Source organism: Melospiza melodia, chromosome 16 (genome assembly GCF_035770615.1).
Source record: "Melospiza melodia melodia isolate bMelMel2 chromosome 16, bMelMel2.pri, whole genome shotgun sequence".
NCBI lineage: Eukaryota > Metazoa > Chordata > Aves > Passeriformes > Passerellidae > Melospiza > Melospiza melodia.
The window spans coordinates 15,803,025-15,823,369 of NC_086209.1; the positions used below are offsets into that span (position 1 = coordinate 15,803,025).

Below are 20,345 nucleotides of genomic sequence, written 5' to 3' on the forward strand. Positions count from 1 at the left end.
CAACAGGGTGTCAGGTCGTGTTCTGACTCTGACAGTGTTGTTTTGTATTATTGCATTGTTTTGGGGTTTTTTTTGTCTTCCCTAATAAAGAACTGTTATTCCTGCTCCCATATCTTTGCCCGAGAGCCCCTTAATTTTAAAAATTACAACAACTCGGAGGGAGGGGGTTTACATTTTCCATTTCAGGGCAGACACCTGGCTTTCCAAACCAGGACAGGGCAGTACCTCATCCCCCATCTGGGGCACGAAGGGCGAGCGGCGGGGAATGGTGTCCAGGATCCACTGTGGGGCCAGCCACTCCTCACTGGGCTCCCCTTCCAGGGACAGCAGCCCACTGGCTTTCTAAACACACATCAGGACATTACACGGTAAGTGACATAGACAAGTTAAATATCTGCATTAATTTAGAATGCAATCAACACAATATTCAGAGTACAGTTAATTACTATGGAAAACTCATCGTACAGCAGTTACTGCAGGTAAGATACAAGGAAGAGCAAACTGTGGAGTGTCGTCCTTCCCAAAACCTCCACTAAATAGACAGGTTTGTTATAAATATAACTGAAAATTAAAACCTTCACAAATCATTAAAATGGCTTAAAACATTCATAAATCATTAAAATGCCTATGGCAGGGGGGTGGGATAAGGTGATATTTAAGACCTCTCCAACTCAAGCCAGTCTGTGGTTCTGTAATAAAGAAATAAATTGCATTTTTAGCAATATTCTAAATGTCTTTTAAAAAAATACCAGGAAAAAGACATCTGACCATGTCAATACAATACAGATCCATTATAATTTTACAACAAAACCACCCTGTTGTAAACCTGACTGTGGTGAAGAGCATAAACCTGAGAGGAAAAAAACTGGAATCTGAAATGAAGAACCACCTGTGGGAAACATGGAAGCCCAATAAAACAAACAATAAAATTTCTCTGTACCACTGGTAGCACAATTACTGTGATCTCTATAAATATTTTTTTACTCTATGCCCATTTATAAAATATTTTACTTTGAAAACAACCACTAAAACCTGTATTTATATTCATAAAGTACAAAAGACACAAAGAATTACATATGCTGACCTTCTTCCTTGGCTGTTTCAGTTTCCTTCGCTTTGGCTCCAGCCCTTTTGTTCCCTTCATATTTTCATCTTCAGAACTACTGCAGATTTTCCGAGCTGCCTGCCTGGTTTGTCTCTTTGGAGGCTGCAGATTAATCCCAGCATCTGCTGTCCAGTCTGAATATTCACTTGATGAATCACTGTAGATAATAAAAAAGTTGTAAGAAAGAGAACAGAAAACTTCAGTTTCCCCATAGGGAATTGAAAAGTCCAAACATTCAACCTGCTCTCCTGGTTCTGCTCAGGATTAGCAGAGAATTTTGTTATCATGTGAATTTAAAGAAAAACAAGTGCTCTCTGATTTGTGATTTCAGTAAATTCTTTTACCAATTTGAAACTCACAGTAAAACTACATCTATGGTTGATATTAATTCTCATTATCTCACTGATTCACAGACTGACTTCATAAGAACTGGCAACAAAAAATGCATGGAACATTTAAAGAACTAGAGCACTTCCCTAAAAATCCAGCTCTGACTTCTTCAATACCAAATAATACAAGTACAGGATTTATATGGCAAACTGGCATTGATTTTTTTCAAGTAGCTCTTAATTAAAGCCAGTATCTTCTTATAAAAGGCTTTTTTTAGAATTGTTTTTGACTTGGAAAAGAAAAAGAACAGAAAAAAATCACAATATGAAATGTTTCATGACTAACTGATCAAAAATAAATTTTCGAAATGAAGTCTGAGTATCTCAGTATCAACTGTCCTATTTAAATCCCATGATAAAACCAGTGTTCCCAATTCAGAGCCCAGTGGAGGTACCTGGAACTGCTTTCACTCTGCCAGGCTGCCACAGGATCATCCATGGATGCATCACTTGTGCCAACAGTCTCATCTTCCTGTAGTGAAAACAAGAGGATTCACTCTGGGGCCAAGGGTAAAACGTATCATTTTTGTTTGCAAGCAAGTTGTGTCACACAAGAAATGCTTTCCATTCAAGGCTGGTTTAGCTTTAAAGAAATAAATCCACAATTTCTTCCCATACCTTAATTAATATTATAATATATCCTTCTATAGCTCCTTTAGAACAAATGTGAATTTTAATTATATCAGAACTACAGAATGAGTTCTTCTTTAAGTGCTTGATTAATAAATTTTATGCTCAGGGCCCAGCTTTTTGAGCTGTTCTCTATTTTCAATGCATTTACAAAGCAGCAATGTTCACTCTCTTCCTTAAGAAGAACAAGTTATATTTATCTGGTATATTTTAAGTTCTTCCCTTGCCAAAATCAATGATAAACACCAATACTCAATCTCTTTCAACAGCAGTCTACAGATGTAGATGAAATCAAAGCACTGCAAAATGAAATCAAAGTCCTGACCCAGAATCCATGTGCCGCATGAAATCCCAAAATAGCAAGTGGTTTAACACAACCCAGTTAAATTTACTTGAAAATGTTTCAGGTTTCCAAAAATACAGGAGCTGTTTTAAGCTACTTTTGAACCCTGTCCTGGCATTTAGGTAAATGATCCTTCACTCTCCAAAACCAACATGCCACAGGAACACCACAAATCCCAGGGACTCAATGACCTGAGTGTTTCTTCCCATGTGGAGAATCTCAGAATATCCTGAAGGGCTGGAAGGGACCCACAAGGATCACAGCTCAGCTCCTTGCCCTGCCCAACAATCCCACCCTGTGCATCCCTGGCAGTGCTGTCCAAACCTTCCTGGAGCTCTGGGAGCCTTGGGGCTGTGCCCTGGGAGCCTGGGCAGTGCCTGACACCCTCTGGGAACCTTTCCCCGATCTCCAGCCTGAGCCTGCCCTGGCACAGCTCCAGCCATTCCCTGGGTCCTGTTCCTGCCAAAACCTCTCTGGGTTCCCAAGACTGCTCAAAAAATCATCAAGAGAGGCTCTGTGATAGCATCAGCAGCAATTTGAGGATTCTTGGATGAATTCTCTCAGGCCCCATTGATTTGCAGGAATCCAGCTGGAGCAGATCCCACACAAGCTCAGGGCTGACTGGAGTTGATCACTCTCACTCATGGCCCTCCAGCTTAGAGCACTGGGACCCCTTTGCTCCATCATCCATGTTGAAGATGGAGACAAAGGATGTGCCAAAGGTTTGTGAGGTGACCATTCCCATCCTGGAATGGGCCAATATTATTTTTACACTGCCTTTTGCCACATACACATTTGAAAAACCTCTTTTTACTGCCCCCCACCCCAGCCCTGGCAGCTCCAGCTCAAACTGAGCATCAGCTGCACAAACTTCCTCCCTCCAGCAAACACATGGAACCTGAATGTGGATTTGGGAAGGGGGAAGGTGCTGGAGGCTGCTGGGAGGCTCAGACCTCAGAGGAGCTGTCGGAGTGGTGGCGGGCACAGGGGTTGTGGCTGGCTCCCTGCTGGCTGTGCTCGATGGTGGAGCGCGTCTGGTACGCGTGCTGCCGCTTCCGCTGGTTCCTGCGCAGCGAGCGCCCGCCGCCCGCCTGCAGCTCGCTCTGCCAGGGCAAAACGGGGACACATCAGGGAGACACTCAGCAGTTTTACACACTAAAGAAGTGCCTGGTTACAGTGGCTGAGCGCTGCATCCCAGTCACAACAGAGCAGTAAGAAATCCTTGTGCAATTAGACAGTATCTCTGACACACTGCGGATGTTTTAGGTGCGGATTCTTGGTTTAACAGAAATTCTACTTTATAAAGTAGGAGTCTTTGAAAGGAAATGATTGAAAATACCATTCTTTTCTATAAAATTCCTGCAGTCTCTGCATAAGATAAATCTAGCCCTTGTAAAAGTTTGGCACCTCTGCTTTCCACAAGTCAAACTGAAAACCCACCGTGGCTCTGCGATTTTCCTTTCCCAGCATCTTCCCACCACCAAAACCTCAAGGATAGAGATTTACCACTATTTGGATATTACAGACAGCCAAATCACAGTTACAGAAGGAAGAAGACAGTGAGCCAGAGAAACAATTAGGACTATTGATCTTCTAAATAATTCAATAAAATTGGTTTGGGGTTTTTTGCTGGTCTTATTTTTGTTGCTCAGAACTGCTTCCCACCGAGGCTGTCTCTTCCAGAGCACTAACTCACCCGTTGTAATGTGTGGGATGGCTTTCTCTTCTTGTCAGCAGTGTATAAACTGATTTCTATTTCACCTTTGGCAGCTCGACATTCTTCCTGGACCCTAATTATACACAAGAAACAGACATTATATTCATTAAATCATCATGGAACTCAACAGCCTCCTTAACACATACATTAAAATACTTGTGCTGCTCTAAGAAATCTGTTCATAAAACCCCCTAGCAGCATCCATCCATTTGCTCCTGGAATCACAAGTTAAAGAAACAAAGTCATTAGCTGAGCAGCCATAATTATTTTCCAATGTATTAAAATTATTTTCAAGTCTTTTTTAAATAAAGCTTGAGGAAAATGTGGTACTTGGAGTACTGAGGAAAGACTGGGTTGTGAAAAGAAGAAATCACCATTCTAAACTCCATTCTGATCCAAACACTCCAAACAACCCAACCAACCAAGTGCCAAAGCCCAAAACTCATCCCAGGAGCATGGAAGGGTCATTCCACATTACACAACTGAAAGTCTGATCGCACTCCCACTGAGCCTCTTACTTGCTGATGCCTGGAGGGAGCTCGTTGACCACCACCCTCCTGCTCCAGGCCATGAGGTCCCTCTCGGTGGCCATCTGGCTGCGGGGCGCGTTGAGGTGCATCTGCCGCACGCCCTCGATCTGCCCGCTGCGCCGCAGCCCCACGTTGGGGGGAGAGGCCACCTCCAAGCCCGGGCTGCGAAGGGCTGGGAGAGAAAAAGAAAGAAAGGGCTTCTTCACTTCCATGGACCACCAATAAAATCATGGAGTCACAGGGTGGTTGGGTGAGGAGGGATCTTAGAGATGAAACAGTGCCAGCCTCTGCCATGGGACACCTTCAACTAGCTCAGGGTGCTCCAAGCCATGTCCAACCTGGCCTTGGGCACTTCCAGGGACCCAGGGGCAGGCACAGCTTCTCTGGGCAGCATCCCCACTCTCACAGGGAACAATTCCTTCCCTGTATCCCATCCACAATTTAAAGGCACAAAGATCGATAAACAAAGGTTGATAATAATGGAATCACTGCCATCATTGTCCTTACTTTTCCTTCACGATTCCCACAGGCTTAAATGCTGTATATCAAATGATAATATTGCATTTATGGTTGTGCAAAGCTATATAAAAATATCTGGCTGTTTAAATACTTTAAACATACTCCAATTAACTTACTCAAATGGGCAGTTCATGGGGGCAAAGTCACTGATCAATGCAAGCTCCAGAAAGGAACTGCTCTGATTTCCACACTACCCGTATCTGAAAACTCCTTCCCACAACTACAGGGACACACAAATAAAACTGGGAGCTGGGGTTGTACAACACATCAACATATCCTAAGCAGCAGAAAAGACTTTGTGTGAGCTGAAGCTGCCTTTTAGGCAACCTTTTTGAAATATCAACTTAGATCAAAGCAAAAATGCATTTTCATATTTTTCCCTGATATTTTTCTTACTCCTTCTTGGATTGAAACACAAACAATTCCACATCCAAATCCTAATGAGCTTTGCCAGGAAATCTACTTCAAACACATGTAATCAGTCACTTAACCTAGAAGTGATTTATTAGCAGCTGTGAATTCTCCCAAGGCTCAGGCTGACTTGCAGCACAGTGCTGGGCATCTGCTCCCTCCCATCAGCTGCACTCACTCAGCTGCTCACATCTGATTGAGTGTGGTTTCAATTTTTAATCACTCTGTGTATTAAAAATAAAATCACAGTAGCAGAACACTTACCAGGAGAATAATCTCAAGCTTTCTAAGGAAACACTAAGACAGAGCAACATGTTTATTTTATTAGCACTGATGCTCAGCCTTGTGCTGCAGCAGGAAACCATTAGTCTGTCACAACACTGTATTCCACAGACAGCCCCTAATTATATGCTTTCATTTTGGCATTTTGCAGTTATGAAGCTTCATCTCTGCACTGATATCAACACAATACAGTGAACTTCATGCTTATTTTTCAGGAAACTGGTTTATAGCAGGAATAATTCCAGTCTAATAACTCCAAACAATCAGATACAGCCCAGTTAGACCATTGGGTGCTCTCAGCTGCCCCTTAAATTTATAATTCCCCTGTTGGAATCCACAGAACATCCTAGTGCTCCACAGGGGTTAACAAGGTGTACAAGAGGAGGAGAGAAAAGAACTTCAAAGACAATGTGTCAGAACTGACATTAACAGTTTGATCAGTCCTTCCTGTGATAAGGAAGGAACTGATGGAGATAAGACTGGACACTGACCTCCATTAACAGAGTGGGATCTGTTGAGGGGAGGGTTTGGAAGAGTTTCTCCTTCATTAATTAGTCTCAAATCTTGTTCCCTCTGGAGCTCTCTGATCATTCCATCAAGGATACTCTCATCCTGGTCATTGGTTTGCTGCCCGATGACTTGTTCAACCACCTCACCATCACCTGGACAGGAACAAAACCACAAATGCTGATTAAATGATGGATTTCTGTATTAGCAAACAGCACAGAAATAAAATAATCCCATTTAAAACTCTGCACCACAATTTGTCTGCTCTGCAAAACATCTGATCACCAGCTGGCTTTCTGCTCTCATGTAATAAATGGAGGCAAAGTTTAGAAGAGAAGTTACAATAAAATCCTAAAACTCCAGACCACATGTAGAACATAAACACAAGCCATTAGAAACAGCAGAAAGAAATAATGCTTCAGTAGGTAAGAATGGAAGGTATTTTTGGAGATCAACATTTTGCCTAAAGTTTGTGCATGGAAGAAAAAATAACTCTTTTACAAAACAAAAGCTGGCTTTCCATGTCCTCCCCACCTTCCTGCTTGCTTTCTCACATCCACAGTTACAGAGGTTAATAGACAATGCTTTGAACATCTGCCATATACCTGGGGAAAATCAACAGATTTTTGAATACTCTTGCCTCCAGTGAATTTGATTCCACACACAACCCCACCCCACCCTCTCTTCTACCTGTATATTGAATTTAAACCATTAATTTCTACATCCTCACAGCACCATCCCAGGAGCTGGTGCTCAATACTGTGCCACACTTGTATTATTCATGAGCTTCAGACAGAATACCATTAGCCACATATCCCAGCTGAGGAATAAGTTGTTCATCCTTGCAATTTTCCCTCCCTGGCACCAGTCTCTGGAATCTCGTGGGATGAGGATTTCCATCAACATCCACCAGGAATGGAGGAGGCATAAGGTGTGGAGCCTGTTGAGTCTGCTCATCCAGCACATAATTATTGGCATCCCGGATCAGGGGCCGGTAATCCGTGTGGAAGAACATCTGATCAGGAATCTGAAAGAAAAGCAATTCAGGAAATAAATCAATGGCCATTTGCAGCTGTCTTGCTGCTCTGGAATGGCTCCCATAAAGCACAACTCCTACATGTGGGATCAGCACAAGGAATGTTGTGACAGAGAGCAGATTCCTACCACAACTGTGGTTTATTACCAAGGCCTGATGCAGAAATTCAACAGTAAAATAGGCCAAGAGAGGTGGACAGAGGAGTAAATGCTTTTCTCCTCTATCTATAGAGTGTCTTGTCTAAATCTTTTTGATTTAGATAAACAGCAACTGCTCCATGACCTAATTATTATTTTGTCTGGGGCAGGTTGAGGGAATAAATTGTAACACAAATACTTCTAAGACAAAATCAGGTCAAGACAGGGAAGAGTTTAAAATTCATTCAACCCACCTTTTCATAATATTTATTGCATCCAAAACCAAATAGTAGCAGATGTCCATGAGAGTCTGTGCAGGCAAAATGCTGCCCATCTGGTGAGAACTTGCAATCAAAAACAGCTCCATGGCCTTGGCCCTCAATCTGTACCAAGCACAGAGAATTCCTTTCACAACCAGACACACTCTATAAGAGCATTTTCACAAACATTTCCCCTGTGCTCCAACACGTACTGAATCCTCATTCTGTGACTTCTCATCTTGTTCAAGACTGATTTATTTATTAGAGTTAAACTGAATAACAAAGTAAAACTTCACATTTTCTTTCTGTCCTGAAATTTCAGCCCAACTTTTAATGTATGTTCTGGAACAACCACCTGAAAATCTACATTTTATGTTAATGGCAGTCATAGGGCAAGATCACCAAAGATCTCAGAACTGTACTGGCTCTGGAGGAATTTAATGAAATCTGCTTTTGTTTAAAGACCAGTTTTGTGAAAAAAGAAAAAACCAAACCTTCTGTGATGCTTCTTACCATGTTAAAGTAATTGCGAATTTTTGTTCCTTTGTCTATATCCCAAACAAAAATATTCCCATCGTGTCCCGCCGAAAGCACAATCCTTTGGTCAAAGGGATGAGCCTCCAGAACAAAAACTTCATCATCATGACCCTGCAATGACAGCAGGGGAAAAAAGGCAGTTTTATTTCTCCATGTGGTACCTCCAGATGTGCTGGGAGTCACTGAGAGGACATCCCAGATCAGGGAGACACACATGACACCTCAATTTACTGGAACTGTGCTTGGTCACCATTCCTGACACAGGCTTGGCAGTGTCACAGCTCAGCACTGCTGAGATGGGGAGGCATGGGGAGGAAGGAGACACCAGGGCACAAATGGAGCCTCCAAAGGCTTCCCAGCAATCACCAGGATCCTGCACATCAGCTCCTGTCCCACGGTGCACCCTCCTCCCAGCAGGCAGGGGACAGCTGGATACTTCAAACCCTTGTCATGGGAATGGTGATGAGTTCAGCCTCAAATCAATCTCAGAGTGATCTACATCCACTTGGGATTGCCCCCTGGAACTGTACTCACAGATAAGCTATGGAGAAGCTGCCCTGTGGATGAGTTCCACACTTTGAGGAGGAAATTGTTGACTGCAGTGATGACGGTGGCATCGTATCGATCCCAAGCCACCATGGTCACCTTCAGCTTGGTGACCTTGTCCTCTCCAGATGCCACATTGTTTCTAAGGAAATCAGCAATTTAAAAAAGGAATAAATCAGTAACTACATATGGAAACACTTAGGAGGGCTAATTCAGTATGAAATCTGGGGGAGGATGGATCACAGGCACCTCTGTGACTCTGGCTAAGGCAGAAAATGAAGGATGGCTCTGCAGTGGTAAAAACCGAACACAGGAAATATTCGGTGCCACTGAGATTTATAGAGCTCTATTTCCTTAAAAAGGACATTTTCTCCTCTGTTCCTAAGCCATCATCCTTCCCTACCCCAATTTTTCCTTTCAGCTCTATTAGGCTTTTTCCTACAAGGCATTTTTCTTATCAGTCATCAATATCAGTAAACTCCACAATGGGCAGGAACCTGCTAAAATAAATCCAACTCACACTTCCGACTGCAAACACTGCAAATGCAACCACTGAAATATGGAGAATTCTGCAAAGCAAGTGCCTAATGGATTTCTCCATTTCTGCTCTTTGTTGCTGTGAATATTCAATTACAATTCAATTACAGGGCACTTAAAGAAGTCACTTGAGGATCTCGAAAAGAAAAACTCAAAACCCTAATGGAACCTGAGAACCAAACACTAATTTCACCTCTTATCTGGAAACCCAAGGTAGAAATACAATGTTTAAAACCATGTTGGATATATATATATTTATTTATTACCAAATGATTACTGGGGCTCTACCTCCTTCTGTGAGATAAATCATTTGACATTCTTATTTCATTTGTAAAATACTAAATATTCCTTAACCATTAGGATAAGGAAGTACCAACAGATTATTATTTCTTTGGGGGTGAATTAACCACAACATTTTCAATAAATGCACGGAAATCAATTAGAAATGGAAGCAAATAACCAGTTTTCAATATAATGGAGGATTTAGCTTGCAGGTAAATGTGTCCACGAGGTGTGTTCTGCTTGTTCTGCTTTACCCTGTCATTTTTGTAGCCATATCCAGGACCAGACTCTTCCAGTCATGCTGATGGTAGTGCCAGATTCTTGCTGTTCCATCCCTGCTTCCACTGACAAACCTTAAGCTGTGGGGTAAAGGTCAAAAAAAAGGCATGAAATTCTGAATAAAGACGGTTTCATCCCCACATGGACACCAATAAATTTATATATATATACTTAGAAGTGTGTACTTGTGCATCTCTACCTCTCTCACTCATGAAGTTACAATTTTCCTCTCAGATACTGGAGGGTACAAGAGAGTTTCTAGCCCACAACATTAATTACATTTGGCTCCAGCAGCAGATGGCCTTGGAATGACTTCAATGTCGTAATTCATACGAGCTGCACATTCCCTTTCTAATGACATCAGCAAATCCCTGGAGCAGCTCAGAGTGGCAGCAAAGAAAGGGAAACTGAGTGCCAGGAGTCTGGCATAAATTATAATGCATTAACTGAGGGACAGGGTGAAGACAGGCAAGGGAAAGAGCCAAATGGAGCACAAGGAGGTTGTCCTGCCTGTGGAGCTGAACAAGAATATTTTCATTTTTAAACCCCTCCTTATTTAAAAATTTCAAGTATGCAGCAAATGTATTTAACCAAATCATTATGCTTTGGCCATCGATGTCACTGAAATAATTTTTGTTGAGAAACTGGGGAAAAAGCTCCTCAAGTAATACATTTTGGAAGTATATTACATTTATATACAAAATTACACTTAAAAGGCAAATCTATTCAATTTTATGAAGTAATTGTTTCACTTTTCAGTTTTCAGTTTCCCTGATATGATTTTTTTCACTGGGATGAAAAAGACTTTGAAAGTGCTCGTGACAAATTAATGTTCTTCTTAATTTTACCTCTTTATATTAAAATAAAAAGGAAGGTTCCCCTTTTCCATTCAAAGCATTGTTAGAGAATTTAATTTTCAGTGAGTGTGTGACGTCCTTCCCTCTCACATGGCTTGGAAGGAACTGGTGGTACAACTATCCCAGCACATTCCCATATAATTCTACATGACAAAGCTCTCCAAGTACAGGTGCACAGCTACAGTTGGGCTTGGAAGGCTCATCCCTTAAAGGCACATCCCTTAAACCTCCTGCCCAGCAAAATAAAGAATAGGAGCAAAAGCTGAGATAAAAATATCTATATTTACTAACTTTTGCTTTAGACAACATTGATTACAATGCTCTTCCTCCTCAGGCAACCCCTCTGGGGGCTACGTGGGAAAGCTCTTACACAGAAATATTATAAAATTTGGGTTCCAATTTGCTGTTTGAAAGAAAAACCAAATTAAAAGCACAGTTACAGAACATTTTTGTTGTTACAGCAGAGGACAACGAGTTCGAGCTTGTGGACATGACACACATCTTGCAACACACTGTTATAATTTGTCCAAGATTAGGCCAAGCCCATGGGCAAATCTTCCTGTTGTGCCAAATTTTCCATGAAATGTTGTTTGGAAAATTAAATGTCATCATTGTCAGGTCCAAAACCCAGCACTCACCTGTCACCGTTGTTACAGAACTGCACTGCAACCACTTTGTCCTAAACAGGAGGCAGGAGAACAACAGAAGTGAAAAACTCAGCCTAGAAGATCTCCATTATGAGATTTTTACTTAGAAAATAAAAAAAAGGTGAAAAAATTCAAGTACAGAAAAGTTGTATTTGAAGTTAAAACTTCACCAGACAACTTGTGTTAAACACTGAAATAGGAAACTTCAGAGAGGTGATGGTTTCCTGCAATTTTTACACCTAACATGAAAGTGCATAAAAAAATTTACCCTTGCTTTATTAACACTCCCAAATAATTGAGTAACAAATGTTATGGTTCAGATATAGTTTTGCCCTTTTTTTTAATTTGCCCAATACTTGTGCTGGCTCCATGATTTGCTCTCCTTACTCCCACTGATGTCTCTATCTCCTGGTAACTGGGATTTGTTTTAGGGGGGGCTGGCAGCTGTCTGCAGGATTAAGAGTGGATTTAAAGAAATTAAAGGAATTACAGCTTCTTCCAAACCTGTTCAATACAGAAAACATCCTTTTCTTTTGTGAGCAAAATGCTTGTTAGATGAGTTTGCTTGGAGACTTCAATGGGAGAGCCACAACTCCCACTGAAGTTCAGGGAATCAATTTAGACATTGGGCTTAATCCATAAAATATTCCTGAGGTGGTAAATTTTTAGTTTGAATTTTTATGGGAACATTTCTGCATTATCTGAAAAAAATATGCTTTTAAGCTTTATTTTCTAAATGAAGTTACCATTGTGATCCAAATTTTGACAGTACAGTCCAAATTCTGAATTACTTTGTCTTATGTGGATTTAACTAAACATTCAACAGCAAGTTTAATAGGAAACAATGACATTGTGCATTAAAACTGTTTTAATTCTTCATTCCAACACAGAATTCTTTCAAGAATAAGGGAAAATTACCTGGACCCTCAGTTTTCTGGGAATGAAACACATGAAGCCTACTTTGTACAAACCTCTTGACTCAGAGGGATTTAAAAATAAACATCCCATAAATTTCCAAGCATTTAAATACCACAACGTTGAAAGCCAAACAAATTCTAGACAGTAAATAAAAAAAAAATAGGATGTAGAGAAATCAAGTTCCTGAAATGAGGAAAAGAAAGGAGGGAAAAAGAGATTTTCTTTTGGATTTGCCTTACCGTGTGAGATTCCAGCTCAGCCATTTTCTCTGGAGATTCTGAGCCCAAATAATAAATTCTTATCACATGGTCAGTGCTCCCTGTTGCAATGAACATGCCACCTAAAACAGAGAATTCTCTGTGAGAAGAAAAGTCATCCAAGGAACAACTTATTTTAACTTCATTTATTTTAATTTTCTGCTTTCTTGTCAAGGCAGCAAACTAGTTTTCAACAGAAAATTTCAATGTAAACATGCTGAATATAATATTTAAATGCAGTTTCAGTATCTGCTTGACACATATCAGAGAAATTATTGCTGAGTTGAGATGCAGTGATTAAGGTACTTTATTGCAATTTATAAACAATATTGCTCAAAAAGGGGACTATTGTGTGATTTACTGCATTGAAATGGGTTTAGTTACTTCAGGATTTCTGGCTTTAAAAAAGGAGTGCGACTCTACAAAAGTTCTCAATTTCAAAAAGCAAATTTAATGAATAATTACATCATTTTCTTTGTAAAAATCAGTATTTTTGCTCATCCAATGCTGCAAAGGAGGTTTGTTAAGACAAGATTTTCCAATACATTGAACTGATCCTCTGAGAATTCAGCCAAATTTGGAAGACTAGCAAAAGCGTAATCTTTGACAGAGGATTTCCACAACTTTTCACTCAAAAACTTTACAAGGTAAGGTCTTAAAAGCATGTTACTGAGAAATATTTCTAATATGCAAAACAAGAGACTGAAAGCCTTGGAAGTGGTCAAGATATTTTAGTTTAAATTACAGGAAGAAAGAGAAAGAGCAGCTTGAGGCAGACACTTTGCAGGGAAGACTTCCAATAATCACAATTTGACAGGACTAAAATTACTGGAAAAGGGTTTAACACTATTTATATTTAAAGAGAAGTAACAGAACTGTCACCAAAGCCCCAGATTCATGAAACAGCTGATGATGGACACATACCAGAACTGAAGGATGAACAGGAGATCTGAACACCAGGCCTGGACCTCTCTGCAAACTTCACAGGACGATCCCTACATGCAAAATACAATATTTTTATTTTTTCTTCATTATTCAACACAAACAGTTCCCTGCAGCTCAGCAGGTTGAGGTCAAGCTCATCTTAAATCTCTTAATTTTATAATTCTCACCGAAGTTTGCTGGAATTTATTTTTCATTTTAGGAATTTCCTTCCTTAGTTTAATAAGAAAACAGTAATTCTCTAGACTGAAAAGATTATTGAACTGATTTATCATTATCCTCACCAAGTGAAATCTATTTGAAACAGACCCTGCCAAACTATTATTCCAATAGCATTTCCCCCTGATTAAATATGGATTTGATGTCATCTACATATGTACATTCTTCTGATTAAAGGCAAATAAATTCTTCTGCCAGTACATTTTGGTCAGGGATTTAATCCTAAATGTAAAAACTGGAATTTCTTCCACAAGTTTGGCTTGCAAAGCACAAACCTCAGAAATAACAACCCCAATCTCTGGACCCCTTTGGGTTCCAACACCACAGAACCCCAAAGTGCTCCTGCCCCACACACCAGTTTATTGAGCAAGAAACCACCCTTATTTCATTATCTCAGCATTCTCCTCCATGCTAAAATTAAAAATTAATTCCTCCTTGAGTTCAAACAATTGTAATTATCTCAAGAGTCTCACTTGAATTTCATGGTGTTTGCATGCCACTGCCAGAAGCAGATTGTTCCGTCGGCACCAGTGGAAGTGAGGTATCGAGTTGTTCCTTTCCTTGCTGGAGAGAACTAAAAATAAAAGTTGTAACAATTAAACCAGCTCCTATTTTCTCTTCTTTCATGCTGGAAACTTGTTGACAAGAATGTTTTTCACTAACACATTAGTTTCTCTCCAGGAGTACAGAGAGCAGGGGTAAGCACAGAACCTGAACTTCCATAAAAACAAAGCTGAGGAAATGGACAACACCTACATTTTGGTTAGGAATTCTTTGTTTTTACCACACAAAGGAAATTGGAGAAATGAAACAAGCCCAACCCTGTAAATGGGGCAAAACCAGTTCTTCCTAGGATAGAACTGGATCAAACATGGCACACACAACTATTGCTGCATCCAAGCCCAATGAAGAACAGCTGCACAGCAGGATCCCCTCTCCTCTAATTCCTGAACCTTTCTAAGGAGTGGGAAAGCTTTTTATTCTTGATTTCATAACTGCAGCAATACCTTTGATCCTCAGGCTACCTGAGGTATCACACATTACCTATCACTGAGGTAATTTGATAAAGGAATCCAGCACTGCTTCCTCAAAAAGCAGTGACTGATTATATTTTAAATTATATTATAAAACTCAGTTTTACAAAGAACTTGAGAAAAAACACACACACAAACATACACAAATATATATATATATATATATATACACATACATAAACATGTAAATAAATAACACACCAGTTATAAAGCCATTTCTAACACAATCACCTTTACATGGTTGAAATCAGATAAAACTGGAAGTGTAGGGAAAATGGGGAGAAATGAGACTCCTGGGGATGCTGGCACGATGGAGAAGCCTGTGCTGAATCCAAGGCAGCACCACCCCAGGAGAGAGGGATTCTGAGCCAAACAGCCCCACTCACTCTCCCCTCTATGTGCATCACCTGCCAAATTGCAGGGATTGTCTTTTTCATCCTGGAATTTTGTTTTTTTGGAGGTTTCTGCCTGGCAGTTGTGAAGTTGTTTTCAAGAAAATCTGCACTTGCTACAACAACCAGAACAGCTCTTTAAAACTAAGATAACAAGGAAACAAGAAATGGGGAGTAAGGAATTTTAACTGATCCTTCTGCAAAACAAATATTCTCAGTGAACACAAGAGCGTTGGGTCAGGTGCTGTGCCAGGAGCACCACCAAAGATGCCAAACACAAGCTGAGCCAAGGAGATGCTGCTGCTCTCTGAGTTGCTCTAATAGAGCACCAGATCTCCCATTCTGTACACCTAAGGAAGCAGCAGTGGGATCACACAGCTAAAAACAAATGCAAGCAGGAGGATACTTTTCTGAGCACCACAGGATTGAGATAACCAGGAGAAACACCCTTAAGCTGGGACAAATCACAGTCAAAACCACCAACTTTATCCTTGACCGCCACAAATCTTACTACCATTCTAATTGAAGGTTTTAGGGGAAAACCCCATCAGTCCCTACCTGTATGGAAGTGATGGAAGCTGAGTGGCCCTGCAGGACTGCCAGGGGGGCACAGGTCCTGAGGCACCACACCCTGACCACCTTGTCACAGCTGCCCGCGGCCAGCAGCGTGTTCTCGTAGTTGACGGCCATGTCCGAGATCTCGGCCGAGTGGCCGCGCAGGGTGGACAGCAGGCGCCCGTCATCCGTGGCCCAGATCTTCACCAAACAGTCATCTGACCCCTGGAATGGCACAGGAATTCCCAAAGGTTACAGGAAATATGGGAGAGGTTCCATGCATGTCGCACACGGATCACTGCGGATGGACAGGGAACACAGAACTTGTGAACTGACAGGACAACTCTGTGGGATCCCACTGAGGTCCAGTTTTAGGAAGAAATTCTTCCCTGTGAGGGTGGGGGGCCCTGGCACAGGGTGCCCAGAGAAGCTGTGGCTGCCCCATCCCTGGAAGTGTCCATGGCCAGGCTGGACAGAGCTCAGAGCACCCTGGGCTAGTGGAAGGTGTCCCTGCCCATGGCAGCGGTGGGACTGGAAGACTTTGAAATATTCCATCCCATCCAAACCATTCTGGGGTTTTATGATTCTATGAACTGTGGAGCCTGGGGATCATCTTATGGAGTCAAGGATTTCAATTTGATAAAAGAAAATAAAGCAATCACAGGATGGATTATGTTGGAAATGGAACTATTTGGAAGGCAGGGACTTTCCACTGTTGCTCCAAGCCCCATCCAATCTGGCTCCAGGGATGGGGCAGCCACAGCTCTGTGGGCACCTTGTGCCAGGCCCTCAGCACCCTCATAGAGAAAAATTTCTTCCCAATTTCCCACCTAATCCTCTCCTCTGGCAGTGGGAATTCCTCCTTGTCCTGTCACTCCATGCACAGGGATTAACATCAACAGCTAAAAATGCAATATTCATTTGAAAAATCTGTTGATTTTTAAATATGCCCAACAAAAAGCAAGGGCATCACCACAGAAATGGATGTCACTGCATTCCAGAGAAAAACTTGAAATAGTTGTCACTGACACACTACAAATCCATGAAGGTAAATTTAGTAGAAAAGCAACTTGCAGCTGAACAAAGTCACATCTCCATCTCAATCCGTGACTGTTGAGGAACTCAAGAGAGAAAGGAATCAAACCAAACAAAGCAACGTTCACAAAGAAAAAGGTCCAAATGTTAAACTTACTGTAAAAATTCTCCTGCCACTGCGATCGAAGGCTATGCAATAAACAGAGGAGAGGTGCCCCAAAATCCTCTTGTGCATCTTCATGTGTTGGTAGGTGGATGTTGGGAACAAGTGGCTGAAACGGCCACATCCAGTTAATTGCCTGGCAGAAAGGATATGAACTGGGAGAGAAAAAAGAAGCAAAAAGAAGAGTGAGGCATGAATTTTGTCCAGAACTCAGAGTAAATAAATATTAAATCAAATATAGTATTTATTAATGACTTTATTATTAGAATCAGCAATAAATCTGAACCTCTTCCACCTTATCAGAACATTCTGTCCAGTGTTATAAAAAGAAATCCCACTCCTGATGGAGCCTTTCAGTACCCACCACAGGCTGCACCTGCTTCCTTACCAAAAATATAAGCAGAATGAAAAGTTCCCACCACAACTGGGAGTTATTCCAATGTTCAATTCATGAACAGGTAACAGATACATTTATCCTACATGGACGTGGAAAATCTTTAAGGAAAATCTTTGAAGGAAGAAAGGTAATTAAGGAAATTTAGGAAATTACATGTTACTAGTATCAATTAGAAAAAGAGTATAATGGTTTATTTTAAGTGGGTTTTTTTGTGATAAAATAAGTGATAAAAAGCGATAAAAATCTTTCCTTGGAATGGCTTTCAGATCACATCTGAGGGCCAAAGGACTTCCACATCCACATCCTTGCATTCCCATGGCAGGGGAATTGAGGAACAAGACACAGGTGGCACTGATGGAAAACTCCCAGTGGAGGAATGGCAGGTAGGAGAAAAAACTGCAACCACAACAAACTCCTTCCTGTTTCCATAGCCAGCAGCCCTTCCAAGAACAGCCTAAAACCTGAATGCACCAACTCACCATGTAAAAAAGCCTTTGACTGGATGCACAATTTGAGACCATTTTGGGGTATTCAATTCCACCAATCCTCTCCTATTTCTATTTTCCCTAACCTATCCTCGCTCACAGCACTTGAACTTTGGATTTGAAAGTTTTGAGAGGGTTTTTCAGAGGCACTTGAGGATCTAACAGAGCTGTGCTGGTGGGTCTGTGGAGTCCCTGTGATAGCAGATCCCCTGGAGCAATTCCTTATCTCCCCCTGCACCTTGATGTGGGCTGGGCTTCACAGGAGCCCCACAAAACTCTTTAGTGCCTTTCACTCCTTCAGCTTAAAAGTCTAGTGAAAAACTCGAGCCATGTCTTAATTGTCTCATGATATCACTGCCAATCTACCAAAAAAAGATCATGGAATACATTAAAAAATTAATCTACAAAGTCAAGAAGTGCCATTTCAAAGAGTTCCTAACCCGTAACTCCTGGTGTAAATTGATACCATTGAAGTATTTACACACAAGCAAGGAAAAGAAATTGTTTCCAGCTTTAAAGAAAGCATTTTTGTGACTCAGTTTTAGGCTCTGAAATGTGGATTATTTTTAATCACTCAAAGCAATTGAAACATGACACAAGGGAAAAAAAGCTGCATAAAAGATGCTTGCAAAAGCCATCAGGCTCCAGCATAACCTCACCTTCAGTCAATATTTGCTTTGCATGTAAAAACACACATTCAGCAATACTAAAAAGCAAAACACACTAAAGCAAATTAATTTACTACCTACCTACTATTCAATTGATACCTAATATTACACAGGGCTGTTAAACCAAACTGTCACCCTGTGCAAAATAAAACTGAAATTTTATACTCTTTTTCTTAACTCTAACACAGAGATCACACAGTGATAAATGCTCAAGGTACCTCAGCTTTGCCTACACATTATTTTATTTACTCTTTGAGTATGACAGCTTAAAAGCTGAATTCTTAAAAAGATTACTTCCCTTTCCCTACTCTGTGTGCCAACAGAGACGTGGAGTCATTCAGCAACATAGTGATTCTGCTGTGCCTTTCAAGGTTTCAACCATTTCAATACATATATATTTATATATTTAAATACATAATAACAGTGTATCTGCCTGTAAGCAATTTCAAATGGCTTTGGATGTTTTTTTAACCACACAAAGAACTGTGTGAATCAAAAAGATATAATCTCATGTCAAAATATTCCTTATAATCACAATGTTTTCTGTGTCCCCCTGCAATGTTTCTGAGCATTTACCACTGCTGTTTGTTGTAAATCCCATGAAGGAAGCACCAAAAGGCACCAAAATCCCACAATTTTGGCACCTCACTTTTCCGGTCGATTCCCAGCCTTGCAATCAGTTCAGCTTCAGAGGATATGAAAGTAATTTCTTTTTTTTTCTTCTGTGTTTATTTCCCTATTTGCACAATAGGGATAAAACTTCTCCATCTCCCATGGATAATTACCAAATAAAAAGCCCTGTTTATGAAATGCTTCAATCAGAGACATCCAGAACTATTGTTGAGCCATGAGGAGCAACAACTTTATCAAGGCAACAGCATCTCTGGACAAAAAAAAACCTATCACTGCTTCAAAGGAACAAAGCAAACATTCTCCATTCCTGTATTTTTAGGAAGATTAATACACAATATCTAAATAGGGAATTACCCCCACATGACAAAAATTCCTGTCAAGTTTCCTTTCTACAGCACAATGAAGTTATTGTCCTAAGGCCCCAAAGCACTAAAACCCAACAATTCCCACATGGAGAAATAGCAACTTAGTAACCCAAAAAATTTTTACTAACCTATCTCATTAACTGATGTATTTCATGCCACATTGGATGTAAGAGCTGCCAAGTCCACCCCCTCACTATTCCCTGCCAGGAAAAACTTTCAAGACAGTTATTTCCCATAAAAAGGGAGGAGATCCAGCCTTCTTGATAAGAAAAGTTAATTTTGTCCCAACACTGAAGGGCCACCTCAGCTCCTCCAACTACCAACTTGTAAAATACAGGCATTTTCCTCTTTTTGTGGTCCTGGAAGGCCACACCTTGAGGAAAACTGCAGTGCTTAAAAGCTGACAACGGCAATTCCCAAATCACAATTTAGCTCACATTCTACTATAGATAACAGCACAATGTAAGAACCCTTGCAAGAAAGCACCTAGGAAGGATAAACCCCAAACCCAGCAACAACAACCCACCAGTGAAAGCTGGATTTAAAAAACAATCATCAGACAAAACCCAGACTTCAAAGTTAAATCACAACCTTAGAAGGAATTCAAGCATTTCAGTGAGGCAAAGTCACTGAGCAGCACCAGCTGGAATTCCTGCTCTCCCTAAAATCTTTGTCTGGATTCACTTTTTGCAAGGAAAATTAGAAAATGGGAAAACTGGTGCAAATGTCAG

The 20,345-nt window shown here is 40.8% G+C and overlaps 1 protein-coding gene across 1 annotated transcript in view; it reads right to left on the reverse strand.

Moving 5' to 3' along the window:
• The window catches only part of BRWD3 (bromodomain and WD repeat domain containing 3), a 50,058-nt gene that overhangs the window by 16,224 nt on the left and 13,489 nt on the right, over nucleotides 1–20,345 (reverse strand). The window contains exons 7-24 of the mRNA XM_063170798.1: nucleotides 17,061–17,221; nucleotides 15,872–16,093; nucleotides 14,361–14,461; nucleotides 13,651–13,721; nucleotides 12,709–12,809; nucleotides 11,543–11,583; nucleotides 10,023–10,127; nucleotides 8,938–9,091; nucleotides 8,380–8,514; nucleotides 7,861–7,989; nucleotides 7,235–7,460; nucleotides 6,418–6,588; nucleotides 4,703–4,886; nucleotides 4,164–4,257; nucleotides 3,421–3,570; nucleotides 1,890–1,966; nucleotides 1,085–1,262; nucleotides 226–342 (exon numbers count right to left, since the gene is read on the reverse strand). Of these exons, the coding sequence (XP_063026868.1) occupies nucleotides 226–342; nucleotides 1,085–1,262; nucleotides 1,890–1,966; nucleotides 3,421–3,570; nucleotides 4,164–4,257; nucleotides 4,703–4,886; nucleotides 6,418–6,588; nucleotides 7,235–7,460; nucleotides 7,861–7,989; nucleotides 8,380–8,514; nucleotides 8,938–9,091; nucleotides 10,023–10,127; nucleotides 11,543–11,583; nucleotides 12,709–12,809; nucleotides 13,651–13,721; nucleotides 14,361–14,461; nucleotides 15,872–16,093; nucleotides 17,061–17,221 (2,417 nt within the window). The remainder of the gene's footprint in view (nucleotides 1–225; nucleotides 343–1,084; nucleotides 1,263–1,889; nucleotides 1,967–3,420; nucleotides 3,571–4,163; nucleotides 4,258–4,702; nucleotides 4,887–6,417; nucleotides 6,589–7,234; nucleotides 7,461–7,860; nucleotides 7,990–8,379; nucleotides 8,515–8,937; nucleotides 9,092–10,022; nucleotides 10,128–11,542; nucleotides 11,584–12,708; nucleotides 12,810–13,650; nucleotides 13,722–14,360; nucleotides 14,462–15,871; nucleotides 16,094–17,060; nucleotides 17,222–20,345) is intronic.